Consider the following 14,227-nt stretch of genomic DNA (forward strand, 5'->3'; position numbering starts at 1 on the left):
CTATGGGTATTTCTTTCAGGTACCGGTATCCAAATGATTTTAATCAAAGAAAACACTCTCTTCACAGATGTAGAAAATCCTGGGAGACAGTACACAAACTGTAAAGCTTTCTAAAAAATGTTACAGTCCGTTTTTTTTTTTTTAAGTTGTTGAAAACTTCAACCCAAGATTTAGCCTACATCTTTCAGTTTATGTTAGAGTATTTTCCTTTTCCTTTCTCCTTCTTCATGAAGAATATATGAATATATTGTTTTTAATTGTTTAAGTATACGATTCACAGGCATGCCCTAATCAAAAAGTTTATCAATGTTAATGATAGTATTAGGATAACAAACAAGTGAATTTACAAACTCAGCTGATTTCTCAACAATGCTAACACCGCTCCAGTATGATTCTTAACCTGAACCTACTTTAATCTAGGAAAACTGCTCAGTGCCCTCAAAACTCTCCTTACATAGTTCGAGATATGAAATGCAGTCATTTGTCATTATTAAAGTTCAGAATATTTTCTTCAAAATCTCTCTTTTCGTTTCAATCAATGTGATCTCTCTTGCCAGTTTCTGTTTAGCTGTCTGAGGGATATTTTTCTCCTGTAAATGAGCTTTGTAATATGTGACTGCAGTGTTCTAGTCTTAGTCTTTGATGTATGTTAAAAACATAAAATACAGAACAGTGGCTATTACTGTTGGTGACTGCAGCTAAATATTACTCTCCTTTCTGAGTCCAAATCAGAAAATACGGACATTTCGTTACTTTTTTACTTGTACAATACCGACATGTATACAGGTCTTAAAATACAAACTGTCCATACAAAATACAAACGTATGGCAACCCTACTTATTTATATATATATATATATATATATATATATATATATATATATATATAGTAAAATTTCATTAATATGTTTTTATTGAGTTCTGAAGAAAAAAAAAACATACATCCTAAGTGAGAAAAACGTGTAATTGAAATTATATTTAACAACATCTGAAAGAGCATTTGAAAACAACATGGGGGAACAAGTTAAATAAATTTAATAAAATTTTCACAAGAGAGATTCAGAACTTCACAGTTAAGCCATCTTTGAGTCAATAATACAGTATTCAAATTTATAACACGTATACTTGAGGAATGTAATATTATTTGCTTAAACTGCTTAGAGCCAAAGCTGGCTGATATGTTACATTTCAAGCTCCAATCCAGAAAATTTTACGACACTGACTTACTTTGTTCTTCTACTGTGATTTTCATTTAATAACCTGTGATTATTTTACAAAAGTCAGTTATTTTGAACTGCTTGCTCCTAGAGAAGAAGAATAAAGTGCATTAAGATTTGCTGATGATATGGCGCTATTAGCAGAAGAGATGATACTAAGGGATATGCTACTGGAGCTAAATGACAGCTGTGAGCAGTATGAGATGAAGATAAATGTAAATAAGACGAAGAGCATGGTCATAGGAAGAAAATAAAGAAGATAAACTTGCGAATTCTAAATGAGGCAGTAGAGCAAGTCGACAGCTTCAAATACTTGGGGTCTAGTATAAGCAATAACATGAGCTGCTGCCAGGAAGTCAAAAGGAGGATAGCAATGGCCAAGGAAGCTTTTAATAGATAAAGGAGCATCTTCTGCGGACCTCTGGAAAAAGAACTAAGGAAGAGACTAGTCAAGTGCTTTGTATGGAGTGTGGCATTGTATGGGTCAGAAACATGGACTTTACAACGAAGTGAAGAAAAGCGAATAGAAGCATTTGAGATGTGGATATGGAGAAGAATGGAACATATGAAGTGGACAGACAGAATAAGATATGAAGCTGTGTTGGAAAGAATGGGTGAAGAAAGAATGATGCTGAAACTAAAGAGGAAGAAGAAAAGGAATTGGTTGGGTCATTGGCTGAGGAGAAACTGCCTACTGAAGGATGCACTGGAAGGAATGGTGAACGGGAGAAGAGTTCGGGGCAGAAGAAGATATCAGATGATAGACGACATTAAGATATATGGATCATATGAGAAGACAAAGAGGAAGGCAGACAATAGGAAGGATAGGAGAAAGCTGGGTTTGCAGTGAAAGACCTGCCCTTGGGCAGAACAATGAATGAATGCTCCTAAGGAATAAATCATGTTCTCAATTGTTATAACTGTTCCATAATTTGTTCAGTTACATCATGATGTGTTACAAAATGTCTCACTGGTTATGAAGCAGTAACAGCGTCACTGAAGGACACAAGATTAATGGTGGAAAGCATGAACATTTTTAATTTCCACGAATGCCAAAGTGAGCCGCATCTTAACAATGAACATGTAGTACTGTATTTTCACGTTCTTACATTTTCATGGCAAACCTAATTTCAAGCAAAATTGATTTAGGATGAATAAATGACTTTTCGTATCTCTTGGGGTTTGAAACACGATCGTTTCAGTGAAAAGAAACGTGTGAATGAAAAACGTATAACCGAAATAAATTAATATGGAAAGTATAGGAATATTGCCAAGATTTCACAAAAAACGTAGAAGTGTGAAAAATCTAAAATGTTTTACTGTGTGTATATAGTTTTTTCTATCTCTCTCTAATATACAGTATCTGTATATTTATCACTGGACTATTAATGCTATCAATCTTCAATAATTTTATTGTTCTCTCAATATTCTGCTACTGATCAAGATTAATTTTCTTCCCTCTCTCGCTTGTACCATTCACTATGTATCTTGCAAGTTGTATTTCTGAACTTAGTTACTGTTTCCACATACTTGATTTACAATGTCACAACAAAGAAGTTATTCACATTTTCCCTAATCTAGTAAAATCATACAATACACAGTGACGATATTTATATGACTTTAGGTTGAAACTGTTGAAAGAAATTGCTATTCCATGACACTTTCACTCACCCTGGCATGCCCAACACTCCAAGTGCAAGAGACAGAGGCAGGCCCTTCAAGTCTGGTAAGACCACGGGCTTTATGTTGAGCCCTTCTTGCATAGGCTTGTCACCATCAACAACTGTCTTTGATCGCCACCCAAATTGTCCCACAATATGTGCACCAACTTTGTAATCTGGATGTTTACTTTCAATAACCCTAGAAAAGAATTTTACATGGCATCATTAATTTTGACATAAAACTAACCTAGTCACATCTGCAGCTGCTGCTGCTACAAGGAGATATTCTTCTTCAAATTGAGAAGAATCCATGTTCGTCGTGATGCTGCCCTCAGGAGGTCAAGGAGTTTTTACGTTGGTGTGTTCCTAAAGTTCGCAAATAGTTCGTGATCACGTTCACAATCGCATCTGCCTTGGTCTGCGCAGTGCGCAGGCCTTAATCCATACAAAATTAGTAAGATGCAAGTAAGAAAATTAGTATTTTAAGAAGTAAAAATAAAGAAGCAGGGCAATCCCAGGTTGCAGAAAAAATTCTGAGGTGTTACCCAGACACGACTACACCTCTGATCCAAGAGCGTAACAAACTTGTAACCTTGATTAGTCAAATGGTTCAGCTAGTAAATATTGGCCTAACGAAATGTTCTTCTGAAATTAGTTTCCTTCCTCCTGAAACGTATATTATAGATATTTTTGTTACACCCTTATTCTGGGGAGGTTTTCAATTGTTAATTTGCACACGTGCTCCTGCTTCTAAAGGTTCTAATACCGGTATAGTACAGTATTTACTAGCTGTCGTTATAGCAAAAGCTAATGACATTGTCAAATTACAAGTATGAAATTATCGTATCAAAATGAAAAATATTCTATTACACCACTAAAGATAAAACAAAATGATCACAAATACTCCTTAGAGTTTACATTTGAGAGTCAAGATTACCAAAAATAGGTTAATATCTAGATGAAAAATGTAACACACTGATCACAAATATTATTTCATATGCTCTGTTTATATACAATAAAACAAGAATTAACTTAACAACTTATGAGAATTTCCTAATATATTACAAAATAATAATAAAACTCAGAGAAAGAAACCTAAAAAAATATCTACAGCTTGATTTTCTAACTCAAAATATTCTTGCACAGAATAGAATGGGTTTCTAAGAAGCCACGTTTTCATTTTGACTTTGAATATGTCTAGTGACATGTCTCTATACTTATGACTGTTCTGAAAGTGTAAGATGTAGAAACGCTAAAATAGAGCTTAGATATTATTATTATTATTATTATTATTATTATTATTATTATTATTATTATTATTATTATTATTATATTCATACATTTCTTAAACATTTTCTGTATCTTTAGAGTGATAATTCTGCAAAACAACACACACTACTATGTTCAACAAAATTCATTTCTTCATATTCACTCTTTTATCTTTATTCCTAGATAACATAGGTACTGTTTTATGATAGCTTGAAAACATTTACTTTCAATTTGTCCCTGCAAAAAGCTAACAGTCTGCAGAACTTAAAATATTTGTTATTTTGTAAAGCAATATAGTATTCCTACTATTTTTGACAACTTCCGTCACTTCGTGTTCACTTTTTATTGCTATTCCTAGATAACGTGATCATTTTACCACAGTGGAAAAGTAATTACTTTAAATTTGTCGTTGCAATAAATTACAAAATACTGCAGACATGTAATATACAGTATTTCAAACAGCCACCAATCTAGCAAACTTACGAGCCACTTACGCAAATGTCGAAGATGAATTGCAAGATAAATATGGTGGACGTTAAAGAGCATAAAAATATGTAGCTCAGGCCACAATTTACATGAGGAACACTGTATATAAATCAAATTATGAAAGTTTTTAAACTATCATAGAAATCAATAAAATAATATCACAAAGACATGCAATTTCAGATTAAATGAAGTCAGACGTAACTGTAATCAAACTGGGCAGATTATACACTAATTTATGGATCACTGTTACAGTTAATGTGAAGTATATCAATTAAGAAGTGATCTGAGTAGAGATATTTTTCACGATGTTCATATCTAAATAAGCTCAAATTGGCACATTGTTCTACTTGACAGTCTTTGGCAATTGAAAAATCAAATTAACATTTCATGAGAGTCTTGAATCGGACCAGATGGGTTTCGAGACAGACGTATTTCAAAAAGTGATGCTTACTGAGGTGAGAAGATTGAACTGAAAATCCTGAATACAGATGAAGTCGTCAGATGTGGATACTGAATCTAATACTTTTCTTTACGTTCAGATGGGCAGACACTAACTTTTTTAAGCATACAAACTTCTAACAACTTCCTTATATGGAGTAAAATGATACTCCACACATGAAACATACATGAACGCTGCATTACATGTTCTAGCAGAATATCAGCTTGCGACTCAATTTTGCTATTTACATAAGTCTCTCTTTAAAATACCCATGTTTGGTTACGAAAACTAACAATTCCAGCAAGTTCAACAGAATAAAATGTTTAATGTAATCTATCTGAATGTCTAAATACAGAATTATAACTTTTTTATTGGCGGATATTTTGACTGTCATTCGTCCATATGAAACCAATAATTGTGTACACCAATTTACCGGCAGTCATTGCCCAGGATGCGCCATAGGAAGCTGGTCTATACTACACCTGCTATGAGATGAGATGATGATGATGTAGATTTGTTGGGATGCCACAGGGAAACTGGAGCTCCCAGAGAAAATCCCTGTGTTACCTAGACCACAGGCTTGCCCAGCACAAGTTATAAATAGGGGGTACACTGGGGGGGTCGAACCCAGATCCATAGGATTATGAGTCCAGCACTCTAGCCACTGGACCACCATGGTGGCTTGAATTATAACATAACACTGCTTATGTTTCAAATTATTTTTGCACATCAGAAAATACATGCAATAATCAACAGCTGAAGAAATGAGTCGCATTTATTTCCTGTTAACTTGTGTGGTCTAAGTCGCAAAAATACGAGCACCGACATTTTAAATGTAATATGAGACTCAGACTCAGAATTAGTGATTACAGCCTACCTGAATTTGAAAAAAAGGTGATTACTGATTTAAGTGTACCTGGATTTGAAAAAAGAATAACTTACTTAGCAACTTGCGATCCAATCATAGTGATGCCTGTGGGATATCTCAGTGTGTAAGGTCTGTAAAAAAACAATTACTTCAATCAGCATAATAAAATGTGCAGATAACTACATCTACACTGCTCTCATTTTACTAGGAAATTTCGCATCATTCCGCCGTTAACACACTTCCTGCTCCCCTGACTGCAGTGTGGGAAGCCAGTTCTACAAAACATCCCAGCAGTTAGTTGCTCCTGAGAATTGCACCGGAACATGTGTGTGACTGTTGCTTGTGTATTAAGTAATCGATTGGAAAGCATACGCCAAAGTTCCGCTGTAATCTAGTTTCCTCGTAAAATGAGAACACTGTAGTTTGCACTTCTAGCTTTGCCACCAAAAGATGCAACACATAATTGCTCTAACAAAGAAATAAAATACACAGCCTACTTACACACAAGGTGATATATCACTCACATGTGATACCGGTACCCAGGTTACTACGGTAAGAATAGTTCTTGTAAACATTGGTCCGAGTTTCAAAGGTTGCAGTGTTATTGTCATTTGCATATTGGTAAAAACAGAGTCTGAATTATTTAAATTCACAAAACGAAAGTTAGAACACTGTTTAAAACTATGGCACTACAATCATTGGTCTAATCACTCTGTGTAAGACATAAAAAAGTTATACCGGTATATAAAAAAATTACAAAACTAGGCCTAACATCATTCTGAGAACTATGCTTTCAATACAGTCCAAAATATGAATGCACAACACAGAACATGCATTACAAACACACATGGGAAGGAATGCAGACAATGATTTCTCTACTTACCTCATATAAGGATCCACACTTAGATATTCTGCTTCACAAAGAAATTCTGTAATAAAAGAAAGTTCATATAGAGTACACACGTGATAAAAACTAAGAAAATAATAACCAGTCAAAATGAAAATGTCCTCATTTCCTTAAACTGGATACTGTAAAACACAGAAATAAAATTATGTCACGATTTGGAGCACAAATAGACAGGGCGGGATTAAAGGGAGCGGGCTAAAGAGGCTGAGCCCAGTGCCTCCGATATTAAAAGACCCCAGTTCCGCCTTCATGCACGTATGAATATTAACACGCGGAGAGAACAATTACTCACTCATTGCCAAGCAGAGAGCGTATCAGTGAGCACTTACAGGAGAGTGGGAAATTTGAAGCAATAATGCGATCCTGTCACGCTGAAAGATTGCAATCCTGTTCGGCAGTTACAAATTCGTGGTTCTTGGGATGATGGACAGAAAATATGCTAGTGTTGCCGAAAAACGAAAATTAAAAGAACGAAAGTTGGAACAAGTGGGAAGTTGCCAAAAATATCGTTTTTAAGAGGAGTCTACAAATGCTTCAACTTCTGAAGAAACTGTTATTGGTGAATTGAAATTGATGTCTTTTTCTACAGGTAACAGTCTAAGTCTGCTGCTTATTGTTATGAATCTCGAAAACTATTGTTTATTGGCGCCATGGAAATGGTTGTTTCTTATGTCCTATTGTCGTTTTCAAAAGTTTGTATGTTTTTTAACCTCACTCAACTTTAATCACATTGGTGAAGAATCGGTAGAACAGAGAAAAATTCTCTCCAGCACCACGACTCGAACCCAGGTTTTCAGCTTTATGTGCTGGCACTTTATCCATTAAGTCATACTGGATTCAAGTTCCAATGTCAGATTAAATTCCTCTCATTTTTAAGTTCTACCTGCTGTGTTCCCTTTGGCCTACCCTCATGTACCATGCCACAGTGTGTGTGACAGTAGACACAATGTTCAACTACAAGTACAGCGGTGCACTCATTACGACTGACTAAATGGCTAAAAATGACTAATTTAATCACATTCTATGGAATACTCGTAAATAATAAATTAAGTAATAAATACGACATGAACGCAGAAGTAAAATTTTACTTGTTCTGCCTTTGTTGCAGATGCCTATGTATATAAGAGTGAGGCTCAGTGTGATGTTGAGTCTAGTTGCAGCTTTGCAATTGCCGCTGCTAATGAGAGTCCTATGCCTAGGCCTACTGCAAATTTTCCTTCTCTTGTTCCTAGTTATTGGCCTGAATGCATTAAGAACGACTTTAGAGAGCGATGTAATCAGCTTGGACCTCAGTATTTCTAAAATCATTCCGATTTGGGAAAGTACCCTCCATCCAAACAAATGCAAAAATCACAAAATCGGTATTTTTCAGATAGCTTGTTCATTCGTAAACTTGGAATGGATAGGGTGACCAGACGTCCTCTTTTGTCCGGACATGTCCTCCTTTTTAGGCCTTTGTCCGAGGTCCGGGCAGATTTAAAAAAAAAAAAACCAAGAAAAGTTCCCCTTTTAGTAACTTGTATGCCTGATATTTTGACATTATCTGATTTGACGCCTTTCTCAAGTAATTTGCCTGAAGGTGGGAGCAGCATCGACGGAATATACTCTTTGCCAACGATCATAACTCTCTTTGCTTACAGGCTAATATTAAATTCACATTTTGTGCCGTCTTTCTATGTACAGTATTTTGATAAAAATTATAGTTCCCTTGGCTTTCATATGTAGTTAACTGTAAAATAATTTTATATTATTAAGTTCTATGTAGTTAACTAAAATAATTTTATATTATTAAGTTTTATCATAATTATGCTGTAATAAAATAGATATTCAGATAATTTTAGTATAATATAGGCCTAAGCCTAAATCTAAATAGATATTTTCTGTCCTCTTTAGTAGAGCCTAATTATAGTTCCCTTGACTTTCATATGTAGCTAACTGTAAAATCATTATTATTAAGTTTTATCATAATTATTTTTGTAATATTAACGTACTTTTAAGTATGACGTAAGCCTAAATCTGTACTGTAAATATTTTGTAAGAAAATAGATTTGACGTAATATAGTACCAGCATAACATAGGTTTTTTCAAACAATGTCCTCCTTTTTGAAGCTCTGTGTCCTCTTTTCTATCGATGTGAATCTGCTCACCCTAGGAATGGAGATATAGTACTATTGAAAGGATTTAGCTTATATATATATATATATATATATATATATATATATATATATGTCTACTTGGAAAGTGTATTGTTATCATTGCAAGTTATTTTCAACTAATAAATTTAACTCCACATTTCCTGGACTTGCTTTTTGTAACTGGAAAAAAAGCAGATGAAGCAATCATAAGCCATGAAAATAGTAGGCTACAGAACATAGAAATGCTATTAATTCTTGGCCGTTAAGCAAAAATATTTCCTCACTAGTTGACAGTGATTAGTTCAACAGATAACTTTGGAGTCATAATATTGGGGCGAGATATTGAAACAAACTGTGGCAGTTATAAAATTTTTGTGTATGCGAGGACTAGCATTTCGTGACGATAATGAGACTTTCAGAGTGCACAATAATGGGAATTACTTAGGAATCATTGAACTTAATATCAAAACTTATAATATAAAATAATTGATAAAATCCTTCAATAACTGTCTTAGATTATTAGCCTAATTAATTATACAAATAAAAAACATTAGGTCATATTTACAATTATAACGTAACTAGCTCTTTCGCCATGTGTGGCATCATCAAGTCTAAAAGAGTAACAAATCAATATTACGAACATAAAAACATGAATAGTTTGCAAATATAATATGACCTTGCAAAATACTTAACGAAGAATATAAAATCATTGATTACAAACAATGTCATATGGCTGACTGCACAGACACAGAATAACGAGCTAAACCAATTATTTGGATGTACAATTATTTATAAAAGTAGGTTTCAATATTTTGAATGTAAGTAATGAATATTCTTACAAAGTCATTGTATTAAAATTGCCAGATAGCATATGTTAAAATAGAAGTCTTCAAAGAAATTGCAGTATTTGATTTAGATGCATAAAATAACAAATTTGAATAGGGTAATGCTTTGTGGCAGTCATTATGGCGCAAAATTATGAGTACCTACATATTGAGAAATAGAAAGTGATCAGGTGGAGATATATGGTAGATTACGTGATGTTGACTCAATTTTTGCAAGGTCACATTATATTTGCACACTGATCATGTTTTTATGTTCATAATGTTGATTTATGTTATTCTTTTAGACCTGATGATGCCACACATAGTGAAAGCACTAGTCACATTATAATTCCAACTATGATCTAATGTTTTTTATTTGTATAATTCATTAGGCTAATAAACAAAGACAGTAATTGAAGGATTTTATCAATTATTTTATTTTATATATTTAACTTGTCGGACCAATAATGTCTCTTACGTATCAGAACTTAGTTCAACTTATTTTTTAATTAAATCACTAAAAGAAAGAGTAAGTTTATACATGTTAGAAAATATTTCGCTCATTTTGATTCTCGCTTAAGATATAGTGTAATTTTTTGGAAAAATGATCAAGGTATGAAAGTGTTTTCAAATTGCAAAAGAGGGCACTTAGAATAATACATGGGGTAGAGAACAGGAACTCATGTCGAGAACTATTTGCAGTTTATAAAATCCTTCCACTTGCTTGTATTTATGTTTTAGAAATCGTTTGTTATCTAGGAGGCAAATTGGGAAATTTGAATATATATATATATATATATATATATATATATATATATATATATATATATTCACAATCATAATACACGGCAAAAGGTCAATCTACATATTAAATTCTGCAGGACAAATATTTATAAACAAAATGTGTTAAATATTGGAAGTAAAATTTATGAAAATTACCGACAAGCATTAAGGAAACAAAGCAAACACAGGTTCAAGAAATAATAATTAAGATCCTTTCTATTGAAACATACCTTTTATTCTATAGATGAGTTCTTGTATGATTAGATGTTATGGAAATGTGTGCATAGGCTACTGAAATTTGAAATTAGATCTAGGGCCTAGTAATTATTTTGCTATTTAATGTAACTTTTATTTGTTTAGAATACCACAAAAATGAGTATTGTTCATTGTATGAATTTATAGGTTTTCTTTCATCTCTTAATTCAGTGTATTTTATATCTATTTTAATGTATATTTGTACATATAAATTACCAGTACTTATGTATTTGTTTTGACGTGTACTATATCATTGTATATGATCTACTGGACAAATAAATCTGTCTGTCTGTCTATGTATCTATCTATCTAATTTTCCAGTTTGACCCAGTTTTGAAGGCGCACATTGCTAAACATGGTAATCAAGGAAAAGGAAAGCCTTCATATTTATTAAAAACAATTGCTGAAGAACTGATATAGTTAATGGGTGAAAAGGTAAAAAATACAATAGTCAATGAATTAAAACAATCAAAATGCTATTCACTGAAAGTAGGCCTAGACTCTTTTCCGGATTGTGCTCATGTAGATCAGTTGTCAATTGTATGCAGGTATCTCTATTTGGGAGATGTCAAAGAAAGGTTCCTTTGTTTTAAGCCTATTGAAAGTCACACTGAAAAATCTTTGTTTAATTATGTAAAATCATTTTTAGATAGCAAGGACATTCCTTTAAATCAATGTAGAGTGCTGTCTTCTGATAATTAATGCGGCAAATATGTCTGGTCAGTACAAAAGGTTTCAAGCTCAACTTAAGAAAGAAAATAAATATGCCCAATTCGTACCTTGTGCAGACCACTCATTAAACTTAGTTGGAATAAGTGCTGCTGAGTCCTGAAACTTTAACTTTTTTCTCCTACCTACCTATTTCTCCAGTTCTCCTCGTAAATGGGTCATGTTATCAAGAAATTTGAAGCCAGACTTAAACAACAAATTTCATCACCTAAAGAGTATGAGCCAAACCAGATGGTGTTGCCATAATAAATCAGTGAAAGCACTGCTTATCAACTATGACAACATTCTGTGTGCATTAGATAGTATATCTGAGAAGGCCGAAAAAAAAAAACATGAGTCTCGGAGAGAGGCAAAATAATTGAAAAATAAGTTTATGAAATTTGAATCAGTATTTGTGTGTGTCGTTTGGAATGAAATTTTGGAAAGATTTGATAAAGTTAGTGCCAGTTTACAGAAACCTATCCTAGACTTGTTAACAGGTTGTAAACTTCTGGAGTCCTTAGTCAAATTCACAGCCAATGAAAAAGGTAAGTTTGAAAAATATGAAGAGAGAATTAAAAGATTAAGTGAAAAATCTCTCAGAAGTTTTGATGACTCATCTGACAGAAGACAGCCAAAGAAACAGTATGCAGATAGCAATGCCCTAAATGAGACTGTTCTCAAGGGAAGGAAAACAAATGAAATAGAAACATTTTTGGGCGACAATTGATTATTTATGTAATGGACTTGATAATCGTCTACAACCTTACAAGAAATTACAATCACAGTTTCAGTTTCTAGTTGATATCAAAGCTTGAAATTAATCATTTCTATGATTTTATCAATAATGCAGATGTAGTTAATTGCCAGGATATTGCTAAATATATGTATGAAAATAATTTGATTGATGTGCTTCCAAATGTATTTAGTGCTTTGAAATTGTATTTGGTAATTTCTATAACCAATAAGCAAAATGCTCTTTTTCTAAACTGACAGGATTGAAAATAAATTATGGTCAACAATGCTTGAACCAAGATTGAGCGGTCTTGCTATCATGTCATTGGAACAGTTGTCATTTGATGAAGTCGTACAGTCATTTGCAAATCTTAACGTAAGGAAAAAGACATTTTAAATTTATGTGTTATGCTTGTAACATGCTACTGCTATAAATGTTTGTAATATAATATGAAGAGAATATGCCAATGAAGTAATGAAGAAGAATGTAGTAAACTTATGTCAGTTTTGTGCATTCTTAAATAGCCCAGGGCTCCCAAATACCTTAATCCAGCACTGCAAATAGAACACTACGGACTTGTTGCAAGAATGTGCACAATATCACTGACGACTTCATGTAGTCTTGTCCTTACAGATCATTCATTGTTGCAGTCATTCATTACATTTCAGTTCCATTTAATTTCACAATTCAAAAAGAAAATACCTCTGTACTTTAGTAAGTTACACCAAAACAAAAATAAATAAAATTATTGTACCTTACCTTTATCTTTCAGAGGAGGCAACTCTTCTTCGACAATTTCCAAATCACTTTCCTTTGGCTCTCCATCGAAGTGCTTGACAAGAACAAATTTCTTTGCCTTCACCATGTTTCTCGCAAAATTTGAGAAATGTCTGTAAATAATACACATTGTTAGTTCATTATTGCGATTTATTTAACAAATTAATACTTTCCCTACAAACAAAATACTACATTAGGGTTAAAATTATGACATATTGATGACGGATTGTACAAGAGTACGATCACCTGAAATTTGTTCCCTGAAAAGAGTATAAAGGTATAGGGTGCAAGTGTGCAAGCACAAAACATTGTGATACCTATATGAAAATAAAGGGGGATTTTAGTAATTGCTAGGTACCATTATAGCCTATAAGAATTTAGTATTTCATTTCCCTATTAATAAAGTTATATAAAATAAAACACACAATTCCAACTGCCAGCAAGAGCCACTTCAAACATTACCTCTCAACAGCCACTTTCAAATTATAAGTAAACTGCACAATAGAGTGTGGTTTTTACAGTCAAGTTGTGGAACACACATTTTTCTTCTGAGAACTGTCAACATTTTCTTTTCTTTTCGTCCCTTCTAGCGACGTGATTCATTGTGGAATAATCAAATAACTCATAGGAGCGTTAGGCTTTTCTTACCACCTTTCACTAGTGACATGGCGAAATTACGATTGTCTGGGTTGTTGCACCAAGCAACGCCAGAATTAACTGAAAGCTCATATCTGACACCTAAATAAATTTAAGATTTTATTATGTTTCGCTTTTAACTACATTCCTAGTTTTAGAATTACAAGGCATTCAATTAGGAAATACGTTAATTGTTGAATGAAAATAAAAATAAAGAAAGGAGTGGAATTGGAGATTTTTTTGAAGAGAGAAAAGTATAGAGTATATGGATCTCTAAAAGAGTACAATACTCTAAAACGAGTAGGCCTAGTATATTTGGTCACTCTATACAAGAAGACTTCATTTACAGCTTTCTTGCCCCTATAGAAGATAAGTAACACTGCTGTAATTTGGTTGACCATTTCATTGTTGGTCAAAATGTTGTCTCAGCTAAAATTAATAAAGTAATATACTAATATTATGTTTTCGACAGTAAATAACTTGTCAAAAATATTAATTTTCGCAAGTATACTCTCTTTATCACAAAA

At 33.2% G+C, this 14,227-nt stretch overlaps 1 protein-coding gene across 4 annotated transcripts in view; it reads right to left on the reverse strand.

Annotated features, from left to right (window-relative positions):
- Positions 1-14,227, reverse strand: part of LOC138696516 (prostaglandin reductase 1-like) — a 52,013-nt gene that overhangs the window by 16,637 nt on the left and 21,149 nt on the right. For all 4 annotated transcript variants that reach the window (XM_069821580.1, XM_069821577.1, XM_069821578.1 and 1 more), the window contains 4 exons: positions 13,047-13,177; positions 6,823-6,868; positions 6,014-6,070; positions 2,888-3,076 (listed from right to left, as the gene is read on the reverse strand). In XM_069821580.1, the coding sequence (XP_069677681.1) occupies positions 2,888-3,076; positions 6,014-6,070; positions 6,823-6,868; positions 13,047-13,152 (398 nt within the window). In that variant the 5' untranslated portion in view covers positions 13,153-13,177. The remainder of the gene's footprint in view (positions 1-2,887; positions 3,077-6,013; positions 6,071-6,822; positions 6,869-13,046; positions 13,178-14,227) is intronic.

The sequence above is a fragment of the Periplaneta americana genome, chromosome 3, assembly GCF_040183065.1.
Source record: "Periplaneta americana isolate PAMFEO1 chromosome 3, P.americana_PAMFEO1_priV1, whole genome shotgun sequence".
Lineage (NCBI taxonomy): Eukaryota > Metazoa > Arthropoda > Insecta > Blattodea > Blattidae > Periplaneta > Periplaneta americana.